Consider the following 26,124-nt stretch of genomic DNA (forward strand, 5'->3'; position numbering starts at 1 on the left):
GACTTCTGGAGGTCCACACGCCCGCCTCATGGATGTATTAAGAGAGCTTGATTGTGTGCCACCTCTCAGTCTTGCTGCTTTTTTGTCCTAGTGGCCACTCATGGTATTACATTGGAATTGCAAAATCCCCAAAAGCATTTTCCCCAAAATATTCCTTCAAAAATGTGCTTTAATGACGATTTGTCGTGATTTTTCTTTAATGGCTTTTCCTTGACTTCCATTTAACTTCAGAGATATTGTAAAAAAGATGTTAATTGTATAATTTGACAAAGCAGCTGATGTGAGTTTCTGTCTGCACGGATAAGAAAAGAAACCAAATTTAATAGAAAAGCCTTTGTGTTTTCTTTTAGGAGCTGAATATGATTCTCAGTTTATCTTTGATGTTGAATTTGAATGACAGTCTTCATGTGGTTAGAAAGGCTTCTCTTCTAACTGGATGTAATGGGAGGAAGCTGCATGTGGGAAAACATGATCACAACAACCACATATGTTATTATACATTTGTCACCCACTCACAAGGCTAATGAGGTGATGTGTGGCAAGTCCATTGACCTCAACTGTTTATTGTTATTGTTAGTTTTTGTGGTGTAGCTCCAAAAAAATTTTTTTGGACTAAGAAACGATAAAAGATATTGACAGAATTTTCATTTCTGGGTGAACTCATCCTTTAATGAATGAGGGTGCAAAGGGTATATTTAACAAAATGACTCAAATAACTACAACTGAACACAGAGAATGTAACATGCTGCTAGGAGAGCAGATGCACTGAAGTGTGTCCAAAGGTAGAAACAGGCTTTTTCAACACTGCAAAAGGGTAGAGAGGAGGCAATTTGGGGGCTGACAGATTGTTGCTAAGAGTAAAATACTCGTCGATCCGCTCCAAAGCCCTTACTGGAAAACTTCTTTGATCCTACTAGGACCAGGACTGTGTGTCCTGGCTAATTAATAGTCCGGTGACATGAGAGCAGTGAGGATAGCAGCTGCTGGTGTGCAGGCAGCTGGAGCCTGCCAGCTTTCTCTTCTCTCATGTGCATAACCACAGAAATTATTTGTACTGTATGATAGCAGTAGGTGATGATTATAATCACACTCAATAAAAGTGATTTGATTAAATGTTTTTGTCTTATTCCACACAGTTCTGTTTAAAATTGTTCCCCACTGTTTCTCGTTCGTGTCTCTCTTCAGTCCAGAGGTTTCTAAATAATAGCAACACTCAACATCACAGTCACCGGTAATGAGAGCGTGGGCAGTACTCGCGCATTTACTTGGAAGGTTGCCATGTTCTATTAACTCTCTCCCAAAGTCACCAATGCAGAAAACAAAACTGATTTCCTCTCTTTGAAAAAAAAAAAAAAAAAAGCAGCTCTGACTCATCCCCCAGTCAATCCTCCCTCCTCACTCTCTCTCTCCCTGCTTCCATTCCTGTCCTCTCCCTCCCTCCCTCCAAATGTGTCCTCAAAACACTCCCTGAGCATCTCTAACCAAATAATCAAATGATTACGATGCGGCAGGTTGCCAGGTCACGGGTCTGCACCCCTGCTTATCTCCCTCTCATTATGTCAGCAGTGACGTCATGCAAATGTGGCTTTGCTCAGAAAAATGCCAAACTAGCAATGACAGAGTGTGAGTGTGTGAGCACCTGCAGCACCAGAGGACCCTAAGACATTTACACATCTTTCTTGTTTATTTCCCCTCAGTGCTTATGTGCTCAAAAGACAATATTTTAACTCCTGATTTTATCCTAATATAAAAAATAAATGCTTGATTTGAGAAAATGCAGACTAAAAACAAGTGAATTTCTGAAGTACACTCAATATGAGCAAATAATTCTACATTAAAGTATTTTTGCATTTTTAATTTTCAGCACAATCTCAGGAAAAAACATCTTGAAATAAAATCAGCATGTGCCCAAAGTGGGATTTAACCCACAACCTTAAAGTTGGAAGTCATACTCTAACCAGCGTGGCACCATGCCTTTATGGTGGTTTTATAATTGACTGCTAAGACAACTGAAGGTTATTTTCTATTGGCATTCATCCCAGGTCATGTAGCTCTGGCTACATGCCTGAAATATAATTGTTTTAACCGCAGCTGTGCTTCTGACCGACTGCAGATAAACCAAATAAATATGTAATATATCGCTCATCTGCTGCTGTGACCTGAATGTCGAATAAACAGATGAGCACTGCAGGGAACTGTCAAATAGACGGCACGCAGTTTTCCAGCAGCTGAAGTCACCCAAAGTGTTGTCTGTCCAACAACCTTCACACATTTAACTTGCACGGACAAAGTGCGGCTTGTACCATTTGATTTCAAAGTTGCTGTCTGGAAGTGATACCTGGGTATTTTTAACACTGGATGGCTGCTGAATCACCTTAGAAACAAGTAATTGCTGCACAGAAATTAAAAAATGCAAGTACATCTTTTTTAGCCAAAGCAGAGGACTCATTAGGGACGTGCCAGATGTCATAAATGAAATAAACACACTGAATTGCTTTTTAAATTTCTTATACCATCACCATGACATCACTGCAAACACGTCTGCAAAGTCCAGGATAGTTTTGTGAGCATGACGGTGCAGACAAGCCTTTCAATCATTAGTCACTGTATATATTAGCCTCCAAACCATTCACAGCAGTCAGAATAAACCACATGTTTTAGGAATCTTTTTCTCAAGTAGCCCATTACTTTTGAGTATTTTTAACATTGAGTAAACTGATCACTAATACCTATGTGACCATGTCCTCGTGCTCTCTATGCCACCCTCGCCCATGTGAGCAGCACATGCAGGCGTGGATATCACATCGCGCTACGTCATTCCCCTCAGGATCATCAAACAGCAGAGCTCTGGCTCCATCTTGTGGCCGTACACGGTACGCGCATCTAAAAGTGAAGAGCGCTTCCTCCTTTTCCGCCAGATTTCTGATTCTCCGCCAAGTTGAGTTACACGTCAGTGGAGAACCTGTACTGGTGAGTGGACGTGTACAGCGCGCGTCAGACGGTTCCCGGATGCGCCGGACAGAAACATGGAACGGGTGGTGGTGGAAGTGCCGATCAACAACGGTGAGATACATTCCCACCTGCACGTCTAACGCGCCTTTAGCCACTCACTGTGTATTAACATCTCCTAAACGGCTTTTTGGTGCTTTTCTCAATCCGTGCACAAATGCTCCTCCTCCTCCTCCTCCTCTGACGTTTAGGCTCGGCAGTGAACGTGCTGTAGCCTCTGTCGGGCTATCACTGCTGTGCAGGCTGTCTGTGTCGGGTCTCTGTGTGGATTCTCGGAGCTGCAGGCTGCTTGCACTTGTGAACTGTGACAGAGCTGCTGTCATCTGCCAAACAGCAGTTCTGCTGCTGTCTCCACTCACCTCTCTGCACCAAAACACAGGCCCAGTGTACTCACCATCATGGCTTTGTAGTTATATACACAGGAATAACATGTAGTCACAGAAGTAGATACTCAGTTACTATAGAAAAGACAAAGATCAGTGTATTACTAGTTACAGTTACTATTTCTCTTTTAACCTAATCCAAGTATCACAATAGTAAAGTAATGTAACTTGATTGCTTTCCGGGGCTGAGAGGGTTACTTTAGAAATGTATTCTATTACAGTTACTTTTTACCTTTTAACCTAGTCGGAGTATCACATTATTAAAGTAATGTAACTTGATTGCTTTCCGTTACTTTAGGATTACCTCAATACCAAATGTGTGCAAATAAATATTAAAAAAAGGAAGTCCTTAATACACACTTGTGTGACGTGAAATATTTTTTGTAACTTTAAAGAAATGCAGTTACTTTTTTAGTATCCCAACTATGTGAATGCTGTTACATATATTCTATTGCTCCCCAAGTCTGTATACAACTTGCAGTCTGATGCCAGGAAGTATAACGGCTTTGGTCCCATAAACACACTGGGTTTCCTAGCTTACAGCAGAGTTAGTCCTAACAAATGTCCAAATTGGACTTATGTAACATAATAATAACTATTATAATGTAAATGTGGGATATTTATTTGTTTCCTTTACATTAGGATCAGAGGTCGGAGCAATTCTGAAAGCAGAGCCTCCATCTGAATGATTGGTTTCTCTATCCATATCCCTATCTCACACCTCACTGTATCTATGGTATTTTATTGAATTCTACTCCCAATTTCAGGTTTTTCCCTCGCTGGCCCTTCCACAACCCCACGTAAGCGGCAGGTGCGTTTTTCAGCGCGGCATGACATCATCCTTCTGCGGGAGGTTATCGCCCAGAACCCCTTTGCCTCCAAAGAGCCAGGTTAGTCCTGTTTTTAAAGGAAATCTGAAATCTGATTGGATGCAGAGAGCTGCTGTTCCTGCATGGCCAATGAGTGGTCTCGTCAAAACATTTCCAGTGGAGCTACAATGATGCTAATCCAGAAAAAATGATATATCTATCTGATACGTCAGTAGCAACTTAACAATCAAACAGTAAGAGAGCAGATCAAATCAATCAAACATACGAGGAGAAAGCCGTCACATAACTGGAAGAAGAGACATGTTGGCTACAAAGTGAATGGCCCATTTTGTTTGAACTGTGTATTCAAACGTGTGTAAACTCATCCATCTTTCTTTACTAGGACGAATCTGGGCCCGTGTGGGGGAGATTATCACTGCAGCCCTCCAGGATGAAAACTTTGAGGTGGATGCCAGGAGGTGTAGGGAGAGGACCATGCTGCTTCTCGACTACTATAAGAAACAAGACTTTCCCAGTCTGCGCAGGTTGGTTTGGTCACTTCATTTCAGAGAGAAATCAAAAGCAAACTGTGCTGTTTCCTGAAATAATGGCCCTGGACTGGATGTGTGGTGGAGATCGTGGTCCTCGAAAAGAAAAAATAAGTTTAATGTGTGTGTGCTTTTGGTGTACCCAGATTTGGAACAGAGAGGCTGTACGCCCAAAAGGAGGATCTTCTCCATGAGGTTCTGGAGCTGGAGGCTGAGAAGGGGCTCCTGGCCAGCGGGGAAAGCACTAAGTATCAGGTAGGTGTCAGACGTGTCGTGTTTACTGTATCTTTTCTCTTAACTCCTAATGTAGCCATCGAACCTAGATCATGTCAGTGGTTAAACAGTATTCTAATGGAAAAATGCCCAACATATTTCATATATTGTTAATGATTAACAGATAAATGATTGTTATAGCGGCCAACTATTAAGTTACATCCTATTTGTGACCTCCCCTTTCTTTGTCCTTATGGTTGTAGAAGTGTTAATCTTTCTCTCATCTTTGCTATAGGAGGATGACCTGAGAAAGCGAGCCATGGAAGAACTAAATCTGCCAGAGCAGGACAAGCCCAATATCACAATCACACAAACACCCGCTGCAGGTAATAACAGATTCAAAAACACAAGACAGGACCAGACCGTGTCACTTGATACCCACAGCACAAAGTTAAAAGAAAATCAAGGTCATTCAAAGTGCTATGAATTCAGAGTTGATGGTGCTGACCAAACATGTGACTAACAAATGCGAAATGTAAAATTTTACGTGATTAACACCACAGAACCGGAAGAAGATCGGGAGGAAATGGCAGAGCTTTCGGCTGCGCCCATGGCCAAGCGACCCTGCCAGTGCTGCTGCCAGACCTACTCTGAGATTCTCAGCTTCCTGGAGAAACGCTCCGAGGCGGAGCAGCGACTGCGAGAGGAGGAGCTCGCTCTGCGCCGGGAGGAGCTGGAGATTCAACGGAGTAAGACTGAGTGTAGAGTGTAGTGTGATTTCAACCTGAAAAGGGGGTTAAAATATTTGTCCTTGCTATGTTATAGATACCATTTTGGGTTTACTTTTATCTTGCGAAGTCGAATTTCATTAGTTTTAGAGCCACAGTTTGTCACTTATGTTAATGTTGCAAATTAAGTCATATTAATTGTAATTAAAAGGGGCAATAAGTTCTCTCCACTGATGCAATGTTTTTGATAAACATGCTCTAAAAACCTTCTTTATTTCCATCACTTGAATTAAAGTGAGCCTGATAATAAGTTTGAATTTCCATTTCATTTAAAAAACCTGAAATCTGAAATGGACAATAATTCATAGGTCTCTCTCTCTCTTTTTTTTTTTTTTTTTTTTGTTACTCTCAGGTAAGATCGCTCTGGAGAGGGAACGTTTGGGAGCTGAGAGAAAAGAGAGGGAACGCAGATTTGAGCTGGAGAGCCAAGAGAGGCAGGTCATCTTGGACCTACTAAAAGAGAAGGTGTTGAAAGGCTGACAGACAAGAACTGTATCACCTGCATTTTAACGAAATCTTAAAAGAAAAAAAATCAAAGCATGAAACACAGGGGGAAAATGTGGTTGACACCTTTAAAAAGAGGAAGGAAACCGGGGAGACAGGAAGTAAAATGATCAATGGTTGTTGGTTGCTTATGTGTAGGTCACTGATATGGTAAAATAACAGATCAAAGATGGTTTGAAATGGAAGGCAGTAATGCAGGATTTGCAGTTGTCGACTTGAGCGAGTTCCAAAAGACATAAAACTGCTGACAGCGTTTAAAAGCCTCAAAAACCAGCTAATCAATAGGTAGATGCCAACAACCTCACAGATCCACCAGTCGGTGTAAAACCCCGGAGCTTCACCTGAGAAGTGGAATGCTGACGAGGGTGTGGTGTGGTGTGTTGGGTGTGGCGTCATTTTTACGTGGTGCTGCAAAAGCTGGCAGTGGACAGGTGTGCCATGCTGGTCTACTGAACAAAAGCAGATGAATGCACTTCCTCATGTGACACCAGCAGCAGTGTGTTTGTATGAGCCCTGTTCACATGTAATAGACACCATTCTTTGTGCTTCTAGGTTTGAATAAATGGAGGAACAACTGAGAAAAGCTGTATAATTAGGCAATTAACATTAAGCTGGTGCAGTTCAAGCATTTTGAAAATCCTATAGTAACATATTAATGTTTTTACACATGCTTTTTCAGCTACTTCTTTTTTGACATTTTGATTAAAATAGAACTAAAGCTATATTTACTGACTGTGAATCCACTGTACATTGCTAGTAAGCACTTTTCTACTGCAGACAAAAAAGCCATTAAGTGTGTGCCCATGTTCTATAGATGAAACAGAAACCATTGACACATTTTGAACTGAAATGACATGAAGTTATAATGTCAAATGTGCTACATTCCTTTTGCTTTAGGACAGCTATTAGTCACATTTGTGTCGACCTCCTCAGTTTATAGTAGTACTTAACAGTCTTTGGTTAACTTTGGTGTTCTAATTAAATATATAAACATGACAGAAGCAGTTTTTATGAAATGTTCCAATGATTTACAAGGCATCTTTACTGCTCATGATTTATTATCTGACTTTTATTACATAAACTGTTGCTACTGTGATACTGATACTGTGATTTATACTGTTCATAAAAAATACATTGCATTAAAATGCTAGTTTTCCTCAGCATAGGCATAGCCTACATTGTATACTATGAAATCATGTAAAGGAAATTGTAAGTGCTATATCGTAGGCAATTGGACTTGTTTCAGTTGCCTACAATATAGCACTTAGAATTACCATGACTGAGAACCTTCATCAACATGTAAAGAACATTTGCTCACCTAAAAAGTTTATAATTTTTATTCTGAAAATAAAAATCATTGTAAGTTAATGACGAGATCTCGAATTAATTATATCGCTATCTCGGGAAAACAAAGTTTCGTTATCTCGAGATTTAGAGAAAATTATCCCGTTATCGGGAAAACGGCAGTTGTTATTTCGAGATAATAACTCGAGATCTCGAGAAAACAAATGAAATTAACTCGTTATCACGGGAAAACAGAGGAAATAAAATTGTATGAATGCATGGCCCTTTAGTGCTTCCGTACATATCATCATATCATATCATATATATGTAGTCTTACAGCAATCCCTAAAAACTTTCCCACTGCATGTTTTTTTTTTTTTTTTTTTTTTTGTCGTTGCGCTTTAATTTTAGGTCACACGAGTCTCACTCGCCGATTGGTCAAACTGTAACTCACACGCCCTCTATTGTTTCGATCTACTCTCTGATTGGCCCTCTTCAACGTCACTCTCCCTTTTCATCCACCCAATGAACGTGTGCTCGTGGCGTTTTTCCCCTGCTCCGGACTCATTGCTACAAAGTTTACAGCAGCGACGGTTGAATCCCGGCGGCGGAGTTTGAAGTTTGTCAGACTGTTGCGGCACCAGAGAAGTTTTCCCTACCTTGTTGTTCGTCCTTTCCGGTAACACAACCCGCTGTGTGTGTTCCGGAAACCATAAAGACTCAGTGACCCGCATGGAAACACAGAGCTAAGCTTTCCATCTGCTTTCGACTCATGGGTAGACTGGGGCTTTCGTGGTGCTGCTCGATGTGAAGGCGGTTGTTGACTTGCTATCACCAGCACGAGTGTTGCTCCCACGTTTACATGTGGACCATGTGCTCTTTGTTATTTTAGTTTATATGCAGTGCTGCGTCACACAGCTTCCGTGAGTTTTGTATTTTTTCCTTAAAGATGAACGGTGGAAGTCTAAACCACCCGTAGTTTGGATATTTAGTGTGGAAACTGCTCCTCAGGTTGGCTAGTAACGCACTGCTGGAGGAAACCTAACCAAACATCGCATTGACTCCTAAGAAACATGCCTATTAGGCGTTTTGGGGGTCACAGGTCTCTTGTCTCTCACCCTCCAAAGCTGTCGTATGGTTACAAGAAAATGAATGTTTCAAGAAGTGGATACCGTGTTTTCTCTGCCAACTCCACCACCGCCAGCACCGAGCTAGCCAAGAAGATCACAGAGTAAGTTGAGCAGTGCAGTACAATTATAAGTATTTCATGTGCGTATCCTGACAGTACACCTGTCTGGGAGCCATAGCTGTAAGTGAATTGAGGTCAGTGGGTGTGTAGGCTTTTGTTTTAAATGTAGTTCAATGTATGGCCGTGTCTGCGCGTGCAGACACAGGCATGCATTGTGTATAGTGTGGAAATCATAGGGTTAACTCATGCATTCACACCACATGTTGTCCACAATGATGGTGTGATGGCACAACAAACTATGATACTTAACATAGTCCAGCATCTGTGTAAGAAGGAGGAAATGTACTCCTAAAATAGGGTGATAATAATAAGGTGGGGCAATGGAGGCTACATGTGTTTGTATTAGTTTATGAACTTGTACAAACAGCAGTAACAGAGTCTGTCTGTACTCAGGGAGGATTAAACTTGTACTTAAACATTGCATGAAAACTTATTCCCATATGGGTGCTTGTGTATGTAATCATATTGTAAAACGGTTTGATTGTCTATATTATTTTGCTTTATCTTTTCCATACACCACATTATTGGTTTTCATTTGCAATTACATCTTTTACGCCCCATTACAAACAAGGTTTAGCACCAGTACATCAGATAGGCGTCACTTATTTCTATTTAAAAACACTATTTAATTTCTGCTAATGTTTTGTGAAACTGGTATTTCTAACGTTAATGAAATACCTCAAAAAGTATCAATACTTTATACCACGATCAGTCCCAAGGGGAAACACTGACACAAAATTGAGGGCTTACAAATTTACATTTTTATTAAAAGATCAGTATGACAAGGCTTGTGTACTGTGTGTTATGAACGACAACATCTAAGTTAATCTACTTCTGGAGGAGGAGAGTGAATAAATGCAACTAGTACTGGTAGGGAAAATGAGCATTCAAACCATTTCAAATATTCAGATTTGATATGTATCTGTATTTCAACTTTTTTGACAACGCTACTGCTATGAAACCACCTATAGGAGGTAATGTCCCTTTTACTATTTCACCGTCTTTTCCAACCTGATAATAATCAGAATTTACATAGTTGTTGGCATGAATATGATCCAACTTTTACACACTGAATGTTGGGACAAAATACTGGTAAAAGTACGGGAAACGTCTCTAGCCTTTGCAGAGTTGATTGATTGAACAAGTCCTCTTGCATTCATTGTTGGGCTATATTGATTAAGTCTGTAAATGTTTTTTTTTTCTTCATCAGCATTTCCTTTCAAAAGTTTAATCACAGATTAACAACACACTGAGCATATACGCTGTGAAGATGAAAGATCTGTTTATTAGATTAGGACTAATCAGGGGTTTTGTCCTGGCGTGCTGCGGGAGATTCAGAGGACCTGTCAGTGTGAATAATTGAGATGAAAGGAGTGTACTGTGCAGACACTCCTCTGTCGAGGGAGTAAGCAGGGCACAGATACTGTACACTGGATGGCAGCCAGCCAGATATTATTTAAATACTCTCTATAGAAAAACAAGTGAAAGCAACTGAGATGCAATAAAATCAATGTGAAGCATACGTAATCCTTATGAAAACACTGACTGACTTGACTGTGTGACTCAGATCTCTGCAAACACCCATATCTTCTCTTGTTGTTGGCCTGCTGAGCTCAGGGAGCAGCCATGTTTCTCACAGCCCTGCAGACCTGTCAGACAGCCAAGCAGACGTCGCTTTGCTCACACAGGGGAAAACAACAACTTTACTTTCTCAGTTTTCACTGTTGGTAACACTGCAGAATATTATTAGGGAGATTACATTGCCATTCTGGAGCCACGCAGAGTTTTTATTGTGGAGCAAAGGTTAAATAACAACATGAGCACACAGAGTACATTATTTAGTACTCACTAACATTTTCTGAGGTACATGTAGTGACTGGGCTGTGTGTATACCCCTCAACCTAAAGTCATCCTTTTTTTTTTTTACAGACAACTTATTCTTCACTGACTGTGAGAGCGATAGAAAACATTTAATAAGGTTTCGTCTGTCCCCTGTTAGAAAAAACAACTCCCATATCTTTGATTGCTGTTTTTATTTGAGATGTAAACAGGGCGAGGCTACGGAGGCAGACAGGCCTGTATTGCCTTGCGGGATCCCTGCTGACTGTACTGGTGGAGCCCTCAAATATTTGCGGTGTACAGCATAATATTCTGCCCAAGGCACAGCTGTATTCATGATGCCTGGGCTTGTTCAGAGTTTGACTTGATTAAACCGGACTGTTCTGCACAAAATTTTGATATCAACTTGTGCCAAGTGCTTTTTGTTTATGTTTTGACATTTTCCTCTTTGGAACTGGTAATGGATTTACAGTATTTTTCACAAATGACATGATTAAACCTAACACAACCTTAAGATTTATAGCTTTACATGGCTGCCACATTTTTTCCCTTGATTCACTGCTTTTGATAGTTGGTGGAAGCCTTTGAGAATATATGGCATGTCATGGCATGTCATGGCTTGCATAGTTTTCAAAGTTAATTAACCAATTTATTGTCTGGTCTTATTAGAAATCCAAAAAAGTAGAAAATGCCCTATGCAGTTTCTTAATTCTGTGTGTTTGTATTTTTTTTACTCTGTTTTCTGGATTTTTGTTCCAGACGTTTAGGTGTGGAGTTGGGCAAGTCAGCGGTTTATCAAGAGTCAAATAAAGGTAAGTTTGATAAATATCCTCAAATCTCTCATTTCCACAATAAATGTTATGAGATTAATGAGCTGTGGATAGTGTAATCTCACTTGTTTTTGCATTTGTCTTGAATCCACAATGATTGTGCTTGTTTTGTTTTTAGAGACTAGAGTGGATGTGAAAGAGTCTGTCCGTGGGCAGGACATCTTTATCATTCAGACCATTCCCAGGTGAGACGCAAGGATGCTCTTAATGCAATCATGTTTTATATTAACATAGAATCATATGACTATGTTTAATGTGACGAATCCTCAGTGAAGCGTCAACCAACTCTGCAACTCTACTGAGCTTTTGAGCTTCTTTTGCCTTATTGTTCTGAATTTTAATAGGCCATAAAATGAGTGTTTGGTTCCTGTCATATGCCTTGTTTCCAGCTGCAGCAAGCAACCAAGTAAAACAGAAAAGGCAACACTGACTATGGTCACTTCACTTTAACCAGCAGAGTTTTGTTTGCTCTGTCAATCAGTTATTTACTGTGACTTGGAGGCATGTTCTGAAAGATAACAAGAGATCCCAGTCCAGAGAGTTCACATTTTGCAGCTTCCTGTATTGAGTGTTTGCAGATTGAACAGGCCCCTGCCCTGCCTGTCTGGGATATCTGGTTTCAACAAACTGCCAAGGCCAAAATGGCTACATACAGTCTTCTGTTACACCAACAACTCCTCATCTTTCTACAGTAGTGAAACTAACATAGTCATCAAAATAACAAACGTCATGGTACCGTATCAGAAGTGTCATAGTTTTGATTTCTTGCCAGCGGGGATAGTAATTCCCTGTCAGAAAATCCTTTCTTACTGTCAAGTGTTTTTCCTGAACAGAGCTTCATATCTAGGTTATGTTTAGTCATGCAGTGAGCTGTTTTCTTGAAACTTGATTGATTGTACGACAACAACCAGTAATGTTCAAGGTTATTTTCAGCTCTTGGGCTCGGAGGAAAAATTGTTTAGGGTGGAGTTCAATAACAGTCCATGTGACTCATCAGTCCCCATCAACAATATCTTTCTGTGTGAATGACCACAGGCTCAGAATAGTTGCACACCGGCACAGTGCTTCTGCGGGTCGTGATATCTGTGTACAGTCTCTTACATTGAATGTGTTCTTTCTCAGAGATGTCAACACGGCCATCATGGAGCTGCTGGTTATGGCTTACGCCCTGAAGACATCCTGTGCCAATAACATCATCGGCGTCATTCCCTACTTTCCTTACAGCAAGCAGTGCAAGATGAGGAAGAGAGGATCCATTGTCTGCAAGCTGCTAGCAGCCATGTTAGCTAAAGCTGGTATGGACAGTGTTTTGAAATTATTATTGATTTGTTTGTTATACCAACTGAATGAAAGCAGAGATCAAAGTCAGTAAAATAAAACAAGCTTCCTGATGACTGATGAAACTTTACCTGAGGTTAGCTTTGTTCTATAAGTCCGTGTTGCCCACACCTGTCCATCCAAGATCTCATCCAAGCTCTGCCCTTTTTTACTCCTTATTGGCCTTTTAAGTGTAAATGTTACTGCAAAGGTTAGTGCAAGCTGTAGGTTGATGTCCATATTTGTTTAGGTAGTGTACGCAACAATTGGTCTTCTTGCAGGGTTTGTGGAGCTGTTCAGTCAATGTAAGTGTGTTGTCATGCAGTGTATCCCACACACAGACTTTACTTGGGTGGGTTGCCCTGGTATATTAATGGCCACTCAAGTATATTTGGCGACGCCTTTTAGCATTTTATATACATACCGCCATCTGTGGTCAGTTATGTAGTGGACAATCTGTCGTCATTCTGCCAAAGGTACACAGCAATTCTGTGGGAAACACAGGTTGTCTTGTATATTTACTCAGTGTGAAGGTTTACGTTCCTTTCTGACTGTCAAAGACTACAAAATCTGTGCAAGATAGTGGAAACAGTCTTTGTGTGTGGTTTTCCAGTCTTTGGAGGTTTCAGCGAGTCTTCAGGTTTGTCCCAGACTTAAGTTACAATCAGCCACCAGCAATTGGGTACAACTTGTGTGGTTGCATAATTTATGTGTCAGGCACAGGCCAGGGAAGGTATTCAAATGGCATCACATGACTTAAAAATACTTCTTTTGGCTTCCTTATTATTTCCTGCTTTTATTCTGATTACAAGATGCATATTGAAGATGTCTTAATTCAGGAACTTCCCAAAAGCTTTCACTCAGTTTTTTCTCAACTTATTAACCTTTTACCTAAATTTTGTTTTATATTTTGTATTGTATGTTTAGTTTATTGCATACAAATTATGTTTGTGTGGACAAATTTCCATCCCAGTACATATTGTATTTTGCTGGTGTCTTTGGTGTTGCAGGGCTAACCCACATCATCACCGTTGACCTCCACCAGAAAGAGATCCAGGGCTTCTTCACCTTCCCTGTCGACAACCTTCGAGCCTCCCCCTTCCTCATCCAGTATATCCAAGAGGAGGTGAGACTATATTACACTACACATTGGACAAGGATGGCATTCTACTGTACATGCAAAGAATGAGTTTTGGAACTAATTCACAGTTAATTATACATATAATTTTACATGATCAAAGTTTTTTTTATTCCAGCAAGTAAAAGAGTATTTCTTTCCTCAGATTCCAGACTACAGAAATGCCATCATTGTTGCAAAGTCGCCTTCAGCTGCTAAGAGGTAACATAAAAAACCTGCGACACTCAATTCTCAGTTCTTAGTTTCCTCACTTTTCCTACTGTCATTGTTTATTTCTGTAGCGGTGCATTCATATTGTGCTTTGTTTTTTTCACATTACTGCTTTATGTCTTTGTAAATGTATTCAAGCTTCTGTTCTCGTTATTCACCCCTTTCTGTGCCTATATACTCATCTGTATGTGTTGACAGCTTCATTGACTCTTGTCTTGTCTTGTCTTGTGTCTCAGAGCTCAGTCCTACGCCGAGAGGCTGCGACTGGGGTTGGCGGTGATGCACGGGGAGGCCGATCACTCTGAGTCGGACATGGCTGACGGTCGACACTCTCCCCCCTTGTCCCGCACCACCACAGGACACACCGGCCTGGAGCTGCCATGTAAGACGTGCAAAGCAGCTACATACATGCTCACAAGTGTCTACTCCTTTTGTTTCCCCCTTTCCTGTAACCTCTGATAGTCATTTACAGATAGTTGTTATCGCTTTACTTAAAATCAGTTTTTTATGACTGATTCCATTTTCCATTACTGATTTGAATTTTTATGTTGACTCTGTCAGTCACAAGTTTCTCCCTGAAGAGCAAGATGTTGATTTTTATCACACAGGTCAATTGTTTATCATGTCATTGTGCACAGCGTTAAGTTAGGCATAAAGCGAGCCGCAGACTGGAATACAACTGTATTATCTGCATTTTTATAAAATTGTAAATGGATTTAAAATGGAGTGTTTCCAATGCAAACAGGAAACTTTCCTTTTGAAATGAACTGCATAATGTTGAGGATTCATGTTTCGTTCCCTAAATTGTCAAATTTAAGTACTCAGATGTCTTTGGATCTTCGTTTTAGATGTATTGTCTTCTTCTTTAAAAGATCCAACTACCACTGAGTGAGGACCAGTAGCAGGGCTGACCTTCTCGGGTTTCAGTCTTCTCTTGAAGCTGCCTAAAATGGTCAGATTAAGACAAAAGTAATGCCCGTGCTGACCCTGCAATAACACACACACACACACACACACACACACACACACACACACACACACACACACACACACACACACACACACACACACACACACACACACACACACACACACACTTTTCTCTGCATGATTCAGGTCAGCCCTGCCACATGCGTTGTTGTAACCAGCTATGAAATACTACAGGCAGTGACTGACGTTGCCTTCATCCTGAGCTGGATTTATTTCCCTCCTCATCTCATCTTGTCCAGTCTGCTCTCTTTTCAGCTGAATTTACCACCTGCCTCTTTCTCCCCTTCGGCTCGGAAATGTGCTTTATGTGATGTCAGCCTTGTCTGTCTTATGTCAAGCAGGAGCTGAATCACGCTCACTCCAGACGTCTCTCTCTCTTCTTCTGCCTTTACACATGCATTGATTACATTCATTCATTCATGGTACAGAAGGGCTTCTTACCACTGAACACAGCTGCTCCTCAGAGAAATAGTTTTGGATATTACCAAGTGCTCTGTAATGTTTTGTTTGTTCTGTTGAATGTCTTAATTGTGCATTAATATTTTCTGTACCATCCTATCTTTAGCCCCCACAGTCAGCAGACACCGTACTACTTTTCCTGGGATAGAGCTCCCAAGTATGATCGTAATGCTTGAGCTTTCTGTTTATGCCTCACTGCATGGAATGACAGTGAGTTACTGAGGGCTTCCAATTCATTTCACATCTGGGCATTCGAGAATTAAAGTGTCAGTGATTCTTCAATGGGTATAATTATAGCTCTGTGCCACCCTAGGCCAAAAAAAACCTTGCTAACTAACATAAACTCCTATAGACACTTAGAAATAAAGTTTAGGCAGCAACAGTGGATTAGACAGTGAAAACTTTATTTCTCACTCACTTATATCAATACATGGCCTCATAATTACATTGTGAACAGCTGTTCCTGAAGTCAATTTGTGCAGCGACAGGAGGGTTGTTTCCCCACACTGCGTAGGATATAAATACTTTTACAAGTATATCAGCGTTTCACTTCACTGCAAGTTCAGGTCTTTTCATGTCCCCTTCCAGTGCAGAAAACCATCAGCCCATTTTATGTTTAACTTTTTCCTGGAGCTACATCCAAGCTGCTTCGAATATTGATGGCATTCTTATTGACGTGAGACATTTCACACACTGCCCCCAGCTTACCACTGAGGTTATAAAGGAATTTAGGGCATGCGTTACCACCTCTCAGTTAGCACTTTGTCTCAGAAATACAAGGGTTATCTTCAGATGTTTCTTTCAATACAAATTTGGGTTCTGAGTTCACCAAGTAATTTAAATGAATTAGAGAATGAAACACTTGGAACATGACTGACACAGGTTTTCCCATCCTACATACAAGAGTCTTGGCACAGCAGACTTGATTGTTATAGCCCGTACAGTTGTTTTGATGACCCACAGTGTCTGTTTATGCTTTGCTTGTATCAAGGGAGAATACTTTACACTGTTTTAATATCAGGGAGCTGCACTGTCCTGATAAATGAAAGCATGCTTACATCATAAGATGAAAATTGTTTTCCCTGACATATCAGTGATACTTGTTGGAAGCCCTCAGTCTCACATCCTCTCAGTGTGATGAATTTGGTTCTTGTGAGATTCTTACTGGTGTGAAAAACTGACGTGAGTGACTTATGTCATGTGAGTCACAACAGATGTGATATCCTCAGGCTGCTAAATATCTACATTTAAGTTGTGGAGGAAAAAAAACAAGTAGAGACAGGCAACTGTGTGCAATATCACTATTTATTATGACTTGTGCTAATTGACATTAACCCTCCTACTAGATCCAAGTTATGACATTACACATAACTTGGCAAACTATTATTTATGAACTAGAGCAGTGATTCCCAACCAGGGGTACCTATTCCCCAGGGAGTAAGAGCATGTCTGCTAGTGTATGTATGTATGTATGTTTGTGTGTGTATATGTATATATGTATATATGTATATGTGTGTGTGTATGTATATATATATATATATATATATATATATATATATATATATATATATATATATATATATATATATATATATATATATATATATTTATCTTTATCTATCTATCCACTTACTGAGTCAGCTGTAACACCTGACCCACTACATAACAAGGAGAGAAGTGTATAGATAACAAATAAAGAAATTAATAAATGGCAGCAAATTATTTCCTTACTAAAGTTCAACCATTTATCCATAACTTTTAAGTATTAGCTAGATAAAGTAATGCATGGTACATTTATAGTTATTTAGACTTAAGTTAATAAATAACTGTGAAATGCTTTATAAACCGTTTATTAAGCAATCATGAAGGTTTAGAAACATTAGCTGCAACTTTATAAGGTAAAGCTACAGGGTAATTTAATTGTCATCATACAACATACATAAAAATAAAAATATGCATAAGCACATCGTGCAAGTTTTCAATTAGTGTCACCGTAATTGTTAACAGCAACATAATGATGATATGTCGATAATGATAATGATGATGGTGATGGTGATGATAATGCGGTCGGCATCGACACAATGTTTGTAAATGGTTAATAAATACCATGTAGTTATAAAATATTCAGCATTCAAACATCAGTCGCAACTTTGCAGTAAACAACGACTTAATAGTTATATCACTGTTAACAATAAAGTCTAAGATTCAACCAACAATAAATTTACCATTTATTAATGATGATAATCAAGTACTACTAAATTGTCATCTTAAAGGTGTAGTATGCAAGAACTAGCATCCTTTCAAATTCATACTCCAAACCAACAGGGGGCAGCATATCGCCAGAATAACTACTAACTGCAGCTAAATTTAAAGTAGTGAAAAATTGTTGAAATGGATCTGATGAAAGCTAAAAATGGATTTAAGTGATAAATAAAAAATTGGAATAGTCTTTTGAAAGTAATGAATAAATAGCTGAAATTCTGTTGCTGCCACTCCCAACTGGTAGACCGACTGCAAACTTTACCAAACTGAACATTGAAAGTTCAACTTTATGAAAACAATTCAGCAAACACATCAGTTGGTGTTAATGAAGGGGCACTTTACTTCTGTGTGGGTACATCAGAGTAAAAGGTTGGGAACCACTGAACTAGAGATTGTAGTACATTCATTTCCTAACATAAACATAATCATGGCAAGTAATAACATCATTGCCTGATATTTATGATGTTTAATAAAATTTTGCTCGTTTGCATCTTGTTGCTTGATGAGTTTTGTTGAAGAAAACTGTATTTAGTTTCTAGTTTCTTTACAGTCATTCACGCCCAGAAACCATGCTAACATTTTGCACAGAAGCTTTGCTGGATGGTCTTGTGATGGATTTGGGAACTCTGAACCTGTCTTAGTGTTGTTTGGAAAATGGTTACTGGTATGGTCAGAGCCTCAGTGTTGGGGGGCCCTACAAGTCAGATGTGGTGGTTTCTAGACATGGATCAATTATTACTTGAAATCCTTTCAGAGACTCCAAGATAAGTTTGTAATTTGTAAGTATTTTAATGTCACAGAAGTGTTTGATTAGATTACAAATAATGATCGATCCTGGTTTCTGGTTTCTAAAAGAGGCTCAGTTCTACACCCACTTGTCCATCTACCACTATACCAAAAGTTATCATATACAGTGGCACCATGCAAACCCATCTAAAGTCTTGTCAATTCAAATTGTCCCTCAGATGGTCGTCAATGGCCTGCAGTTATTAGATTGGTGCTGTGGTAGCTGGAAGCATGTTGGGGTAGAGCTCTCTTGCATGATTTTTGCAGGTTTTTAACCAAATCCCTTCTCACCCAATCTCCTTTAATTTTACTTCACTCTAAGAATCCGTTCCTGATTGGGGTTACAGGACAGTCTTTAAGTATTTTCTAGAAAATAATGTTCCTTCATCTGTGTCTTTTCAGTAATGATGGCAAAGGAGAAGCCACCCATCACTGTTGTTGGCGACGTAGGAGGAAGAATCGCCATCATTGTTGTAAGACCTCATGCTTCTATGTGAATGATTTTGAGTCATGACAACTTATACTTCATTCCTCAAAGTGAGACACAGAATCTCATAAAGCATATGCATTATGAAGATAGTGTGAGGAGTGGCTTTAAAGATTACCACAAAATATCACAGCAAGGCCAAGTTTTTCCTGTAATTCTTTCAATCCAATCGTGTTCACATTAGTCATGCCGCTTCCTTCTCAGAAATGTTTAGTGTTGGGTACGACACATTGACCCTAATATTGGTATCTAGAATCGTCTTTGTACCCAACAGTACTTTTTTTGGTACTTTATTCTCTTTGTAGGAACAACAATGTAATTTCAGTTGTAAAACAAAATAACTTATCCAACTAGCAAATTAATTACTTGAAGATGATAAAGTTGCACATGTGCCACTTAAAGTTTCATCATCCATGGAGGATACAACTTCTTTGGCGCTGGCTGTAGGCGTGCTAATGTTAGCTTTGGTTGCTGCGTGGGACTTGGCTTTAAGGCTATCAAACATTGGTCTCTTCAGCTTTTAGATATATTTTGTGTTTGACCAAGTGTTTGTTTTTTTTCCTGATGCCACATGATGCCTAACCCTGCCGTCACTCTCTCAGGATGACATCATAGATGATGTGGAGGACTTTGTTGCAACAGCAGAAATCCTGAAGGAGCGGGGAGCCTACAAGATCTACGTCATGGCTACACATGGTCTGCTGTCTGCAGATGCACCAAGACTAATAGAGGAGTCTGCTATCGATGAGGTAAAATCCTGAGTGAATGACAGAAATACCTGTTCTTCCTATCTTGTCACTGATGTTAGCATTCAAAAACGCTTAAAAAAATTGTCATATGTGTTTTAATATTTCAAAGTCAACCTATAACTGTTGTCAGTAAACAAATCAAATTAAGTTATTTAGTAAAATAAAGATTATCAGAAGCTTCAATGTAAACCAACCCCACCTCAGTACATATACATGCTGTATATCAGATCAGCCTTCCTCTGCAAAATGAATGACATAATCAATCACTCCTATAAATATATTTGACCCTTTTTATTCTCCTTTTTTTTGGAGATGTGAGACAAATAAATGGGGCCAGTTTTGTGACACATCCCTTCATATTTATGCATGTCTTTCATGCTTATCAATCACATTGACTGATGTCTCACTGAGGTGTGAATATAGAAAAAGATTGTAAAAAAGAAAACATACTGGGAATACACAGTGCGAGCAATGACTTAAATTATAGTGGAATCCTGTCATGTTTGTGAGGTTTTGACATTAAATAAGTAATTACTAGGGTTGAGTGAGTACTCGCGGTATCTGTTACAGAAAATGTTCTTTTTAAGTGTTAGCCAGTGCGTCAATATCCATACTGGTGATGAAGGGGAATCATAATTGGGTAGCTGACTGAAGTTAACAACTTACAGTTGGTACCACCTACTTCATGCTTATGCCCCGCTCATTTCACATACAGTCACAGATACAGATCATTTAGTTGTTTGACCAGATACAGATAATGTTGTCATCACTCATCCCTAATAATTACACTAACATAGTTGGTTTGTTTATATGCAGATTAACATGAAAATCTAATTTCCATGTAACATTTGTCATGCATTGATTATTCCTAGGGTATGTACTACTTCACCCAGCTCCACCAGTGAAATGCCCATATTTAGAGTTACAGATTTGTAAAGTTGAGTCCAGAAGAAGCCCCATATTTGTCAAATTATTAGCCAATTTTAGCTTGAAAAGAAGTCATGGTGCTACCCGAGACCCTATTCATAGGGCAGTCTCTTATTATCTTGAAAAAAGGCTGAAACAAATGCAGTAATGTTGTTATATTGCACCTCCAGGTGGTGGTGACCAACACTGTGCCTCATGAAGTGCAGAAGCTGCAGTGTCCAAAAATCAAAACCGTGGACGTCAGTATGATCCTGGCTGAGGCCATCCGCCGCATCCACAACGGAGAGTCTATGGCCTATCTGTTCCGTAACATCGCTGTGGATGACTAAGGCAACAAACGCTCACATTTACATTCCTAAACACACAACGTAAACATGACCAAACAAACGCACCGATGACCAAGAAACAAGTTTACTGCAGTGTCTGTTTTAACCTGTTGTTACTGTTTGTTTTATTGATAAACATGTTGACAGAAACAGGCTTTATTTACTGTATGTTACATATGAAGCAAACTCTGCTTTATTTCTCTGATTTGTTACAAGGTGGGACTGTACAAACAATACAAACTGTTTCACTGAAATGATATATGCTTCCTTAAATCTGAAAACATGAATAGCACAACATAATGTATCAGAATTTGACAAATAAAAGTTCTTCTCGGGTGAGAAAAGTCTTTCATTCCTTTATTTAACACTTAAAGTGACAAATGCTGGATTGTAGCACAGTATCACAGCTGGCATTAGTAAGTTTACACATGGTTTGCATTTAAGTGTGATTTCTGAGAAGTGTCAGGAATACACAGTACAGTGGCTTCACACCTGAAGCTAAACTTTCAGTAGCAGTTTCAGTCATAGCTGAAGCCACTTGCTCTATGAAGCATGCAAATGTATGAAAATTCTGCAGTGTTCAGTTATTGTTGGATTAAAAAGTGCTCATGACAAAGCCTGTGCCAAAAAGCTCTGCATTGCATTAGGTGTCTATAATATACTACAGTCATAAAATGAGTACGGCACTTATCAGGAAATACGGCACAGTGTAGGGAAATGATTTAGGATTTGATTGTTGCATTGTTCCTTGATTTATTTAAACAAATCCTACATGAAGATAGAAGGTGAATGACCATTGTTGCCTGCTAACTAACTAGATGGTAGATCAAATTTCTTACCAGTATACAGTAAACGGTATACAGTCACTGTTAAATAACCGTTAAATGACATATTGGTGGTAGATTTGTTTATTTAAGAGCAATTGTAAAGATAATTCCCTTTGTTTAATTCATGGTTGGAAAAAATGACTAATTCACAAGTGTATCTTACACGTTCACCCATGACCTATAGTCAGTCAGAGTAAAAATATCCAGTTGACGCATACTACAGTTATTTTTACTCTTCCAAAGAGGAAGAAAAAAATACGTTGTAGTGATCCAAATGGACTAAACCACAACTTAGTTTTTATGTACATAATACACATACAGCTAATATTTCATTACAAGCTATTTAATAATGTTGCTGTGTCCTGCCCAAGACCCTGAACTTGTTCTAAACGCCTCAGAGTTGCATTAATCTGCTGAGGAGCTTTGACCAAGTCCAGGGGCGAAGACATCTGAGAAAAAGAGCCCTAACTGTATGAATGGCCTGCCGCACTACAACTTAAATCTGACTGCATTGCATGCCAATAGAAATTATACTAAAGTAAAGCTTGTGCTGTAAAATGACTCCAGAAAAACTAAAATACCTCAGAAGTTAATAAATAAATCTTCATCTCAGACATAAATTAAAAGTAGAACTCTGAGTTACGAGATGACAAATCCACACACCTGCGTGACTGAAGCTGTGAGGCCTCTCTCCCTTCGCAAATGAACAAGAGCAGAGTGCGGAAGAATGTTTAAATGTGGACTGAAAGAGGAACTGCCCGCAAACGTTTACCCGGCTACTTCCTCAAATTAAAACAGGAAACTTCAGTCTTATCTGATCGAGTGGAGTGTGGAGGAGGGGGAGGACGGGGGGGCTCGGACCTGAGCGCTTCAACTGTCTCTGCTCGGCAGGTTGCATTTAAGAGGAACCGTGCAGTTATTTCAGGAACTGCACTGTGATCCTTTTTGTCAACTGGTTAAACAGGAGGTTAGTATTCAAATTTTGTGATCCTAAAGGACAGTTTGGTTTATTTTGCTTAAAGTTTTGACTGCAATCCCCTCAGGCCTGGGGCCAATTTACACTGCATCGTTAAGTGGTCATACCTGCACTCATCTTCAGTTGGAATCATTTTCCAGAAGTGAGTGTTGTTTGAATCGTTTACTGTACGCTAAAATGTGTTTTATGGTTAAGAAAAAAAACAGTTCTCAACAGACTTTATTGTGTACATACTGTCATGCAGCATAGGACATGCAGTCCTATCACTGATGGATGATAACATCAGCACACGTTTCTGTTTTGGTTATCCGAACACTGATAAAACACAAAGCAGTGACATTTCCAATATTAAAGTAACAAATCAAAGCATTTAAAAGCTGAGCTTTGAGTCAAAACCACTGTTATTCAAAGGTTTTAGCCTTAATCCTCATTAGATGCACTAAGGCTACACATTCACATAGTTGTTACTAGTGTCACAGTGTAATGTGTGTTTTTCATCAACAGATGGCGTCAGAGATCAGATAACAACAGATAAATGTACAGAATACTTTTTGTGGCATATTTCACAGTTTTATCTTCTTGTTCTTCCCATTCCTGCCATCTCAATATTCATCTCAATATTTGTGGCCTGAAAAAATCTGTTTTCCTCTAATGTAGAGAGATCTGTCACTTTCAGGATAACATTTGCTGTAAGGTTTCATGACTCCATGTAGAATGCAAATGCATTGTATAAAAATTCACAATTCTGTTTTTGGTGGACAAAGATATCAATCCGAACGTTCCAGCGTCAAACAAATGTAAAGTTAATCCAGTTACAATCCGAATAAGAGCAGAACCACAATACAGCACAATGTACTGCAGCTTTAAAATTGTATTTTTGCAACATGTTCAGTGTATATTATCTGTTTGTTCATTTATTTCTATATATATAGTAATTCACTGCTGCACTGACATTATCACCTGAAAGGAATTCTTTAAATGTTCATGAAATGAATGATTGATGTATTACTTGCTTTTCATAACTTACCTCCTTTACATAATTATATGCCTTTGTGGACAAAAGCAGTAGTGTTCCCACCATCAAAAACACAAAATATAATGCCCAAAATAAAATTATCCAAAGAGAAATCTCATCCTGCTTCTTTTTGTATGGCATCGACAACATCGATCTCACTGTAACTTTGCCTGGAAAAATGTAAACACGGGCTCTTCCAGTCTGCACGCAGACCTGGTGGCGGGCGTTAAGAAAAACTAAATAGAGATCTTCTGCTGATCTTCTTTGCTTAAGTAGGTCATAAAGAGACATCGGTATTAAATTGAGACCGTTTCATAACCAGTTAAAACGCCTTCTAAAAAGTGAGCTTGAATACATAATCTATACATTACATTAACTACATTAAATTTCACACAACTCATTATGTTTTTGTGCTCATATCTTTTTATTACACATTTAGATCCACATTCAACTTACATTTGTGAAATAGACAACAAAATTATAACATTTGTGAGAATATGCCATATAAAAAAAATCTAATTTATAAAAACAACCTAGACATCATTTTGAATCGTCATTTCAAAATGAAAAGTGCATTTACAGTTTACATTTGCATTTCACCACATTTTTAAAAACAAAGATGACGCATGCTCAATGGAAAATTCGAATTGAATACAAAAAATTGTAAACATGATGTGCTACAGATGAATTAAAACATTTTTACATGAGACATATAACTCTTGCACATATCACAACATATGTATATACACACTTTCTCTCAGTAAACAATCTGTAAGGAACAGTCTTAATATCTTGATGCAAGTGAACATTTCAATTTAAAATCCAAACGCTATACATTGATCTAAACACCAGCAGCATGTCACCAAAAAAGCAGCAACAACATTACATCAAGTAAACAACTGAGTAATTAATGCATCTTCCTTCTTTCCACTGGCAGGCTGTTCAAGTTCAGTCTCAATACATTTCACCTCTTCAGTCTTTTCTCCTCTCAGTTGTGAACCCTGAAGAGTCTTTGTGAGTCCAGAATCACTTATCTCAGTCAGTCAGCTCTTCACTTCACACCCCCGCTGACTGAAGTCAGTCAGGCTTCCCTCTTTAACTCTTTCTCTGTGTCCAGCAGCACAGCAGACCCCTCCATGCTCTCATCCCTTGTCGATTTATGAAACAAAACTTCTCCTCCTCCTTTCACCATTATGACAGAATACAGCTGTTGGTCTTGTTCATGGGCGGCCGGAAGTTGGTGTCTTTCGGAAAGGTTTCCCTGCGTCTGCGCAGGGCGGGGCTGAGCCGGCTGGGAAGGTTCGCCTGCTGCAGGAGCTCCTTGAACACCTCCACCACGTTGGCGTTCTCCTTCGCCGAAGCTTCCAGGTAACTGTTGTTCCAATCCATCTCTACGGTTGACAGCACGTCATCGTTGGACACCTGACGCGCCTCCTCCCTGTCCGCCTTGTTCCCCACCACCACAATGGGTGTGTACTTGTCCTCCTTGATCTCCAGGATCTCATCTCGGAGGCTCTTGACAGCCTCCAGTGACTCCGGGTCGTCCACGGCGTACACCAGTGCGAAGGCGTCACTGTTTTGGATGGAGAGCTTGCGCATGGCCGGGAAGGAGTAGCTGCCACTGGTGTCCAGGATCTCAACCGTGATCTTGACCCCACCGATGTCATACTCCTTGCTGTGCATCTCTTCCACTGTGCGCCGGTGTTTGGGCTCAAATGTGTCTTGGAGGAAGCGTTGGATCAGGGCCGTCTTGCCCACTCCTGCTGCCCCCAGAAACACTAGACGCACCTGGGTCTTCTCCTTCACCTCCAGAGACATAGTGGCTTTATCTTTCTTTGGGCCAAAATGAGCAAAGATAATGTACCAAAAGCTGCTTCAGTTGCTAGAAAACCTTATGCAAATGTAACCTCACACTGACTGACTGTTCTAAGTAGTTTTCCTTAAAATTCAGCAGCTCTCTGTCAAAGCTTCTTAGACGTACTTATTGGTTGCTCCTCTGTCTGATCCCACACGCACTGCCTTTTATGCCTGTTTTGGTGAGAGAGCTTCCATGCCCTCCTGCAGCAGCAACCAATCGGCAGAAGGCAGCCTGTTGAAGTGTAACAATCAGGCAACCAATGATGGCAGAGCATGTAAATCAGCGTACGGAGAGAAAGGAGGAGATATCTGAAAGTGAATAAACAGCAAGCAGAGCGTGGC

General features: G+C 39.7%; 2 protein-coding genes and 1 pseudogene across 2 annotated transcripts; 2 read left to right on the forward strand and 1 right to left on the reverse strand.

Moving 5' to 3' along the window:
* The first annotated feature begins 3,019 nt into the window (after positions 1-3,019).
* LOC141001626 (uncharacterized) lies at positions 3,020-7,556 on the forward strand. The gene is made up of 7 exons (XM_073472766.1): positions 3,020-3,063; positions 4,160-4,282; positions 4,605-4,746; positions 4,896-5,004; positions 5,258-5,348; positions 5,526-5,711; positions 6,103-7,556. The coding sequence occupies exons 1-7, from the start codon at positions 3,027-3,029 to the stop codon at positions 6,228-6,230; spliced, it is 816 nt and encodes a 271-aa protein (XP_073328867.1). The 5' UTR covers positions 3,020-3,026; the 3' UTR covers positions 6,231-7,556.
* A 548-nt stretch (positions 7,557-8,104) lies between these two features.
* On the forward strand, positions 8,105-21,451 carry LOC140998891 (phosphoribosyl pyrophosphate synthase-associated protein 1-like). The gene is made up of 10 exons (XM_073469308.1): positions 8,105-8,769; positions 11,386-11,438; positions 11,575-11,641; positions 12,579-12,751; positions 13,784-13,899; positions 14,057-14,112; positions 14,358-14,503; positions 19,021-19,091; positions 19,708-19,854; positions 20,952-21,451. Exons 1-10 carry the CDS (start codon positions 8,612-8,614, stop codon positions 21,108-21,110), a joined length of 1,146 nt encoding a protein of 381 aa, XP_073325409.1. The 5' UTR covers positions 8,105-8,611; the 3' UTR covers positions 21,111-21,451.
* Positions 21,452-25,116: 3,665 nt separating this feature from the next.
* LOC141006612 (GTP-binding protein Rhes pseudogene) lies at positions 25,117-25,743 on the reverse strand (annotated as a pseudogene).
* Between the last annotated feature and the right edge of the window lie 381 nt (positions 25,744-26,124).

This window comes from Pagrus major, chromosome 1, assembly GCF_040436345.1.
Source record: "Pagrus major chromosome 1, Pma_NU_1.0".
Lineage (NCBI taxonomy): Eukaryota > Metazoa > Chordata > Actinopteri > Spariformes > Sparidae > Pagrus > Pagrus major.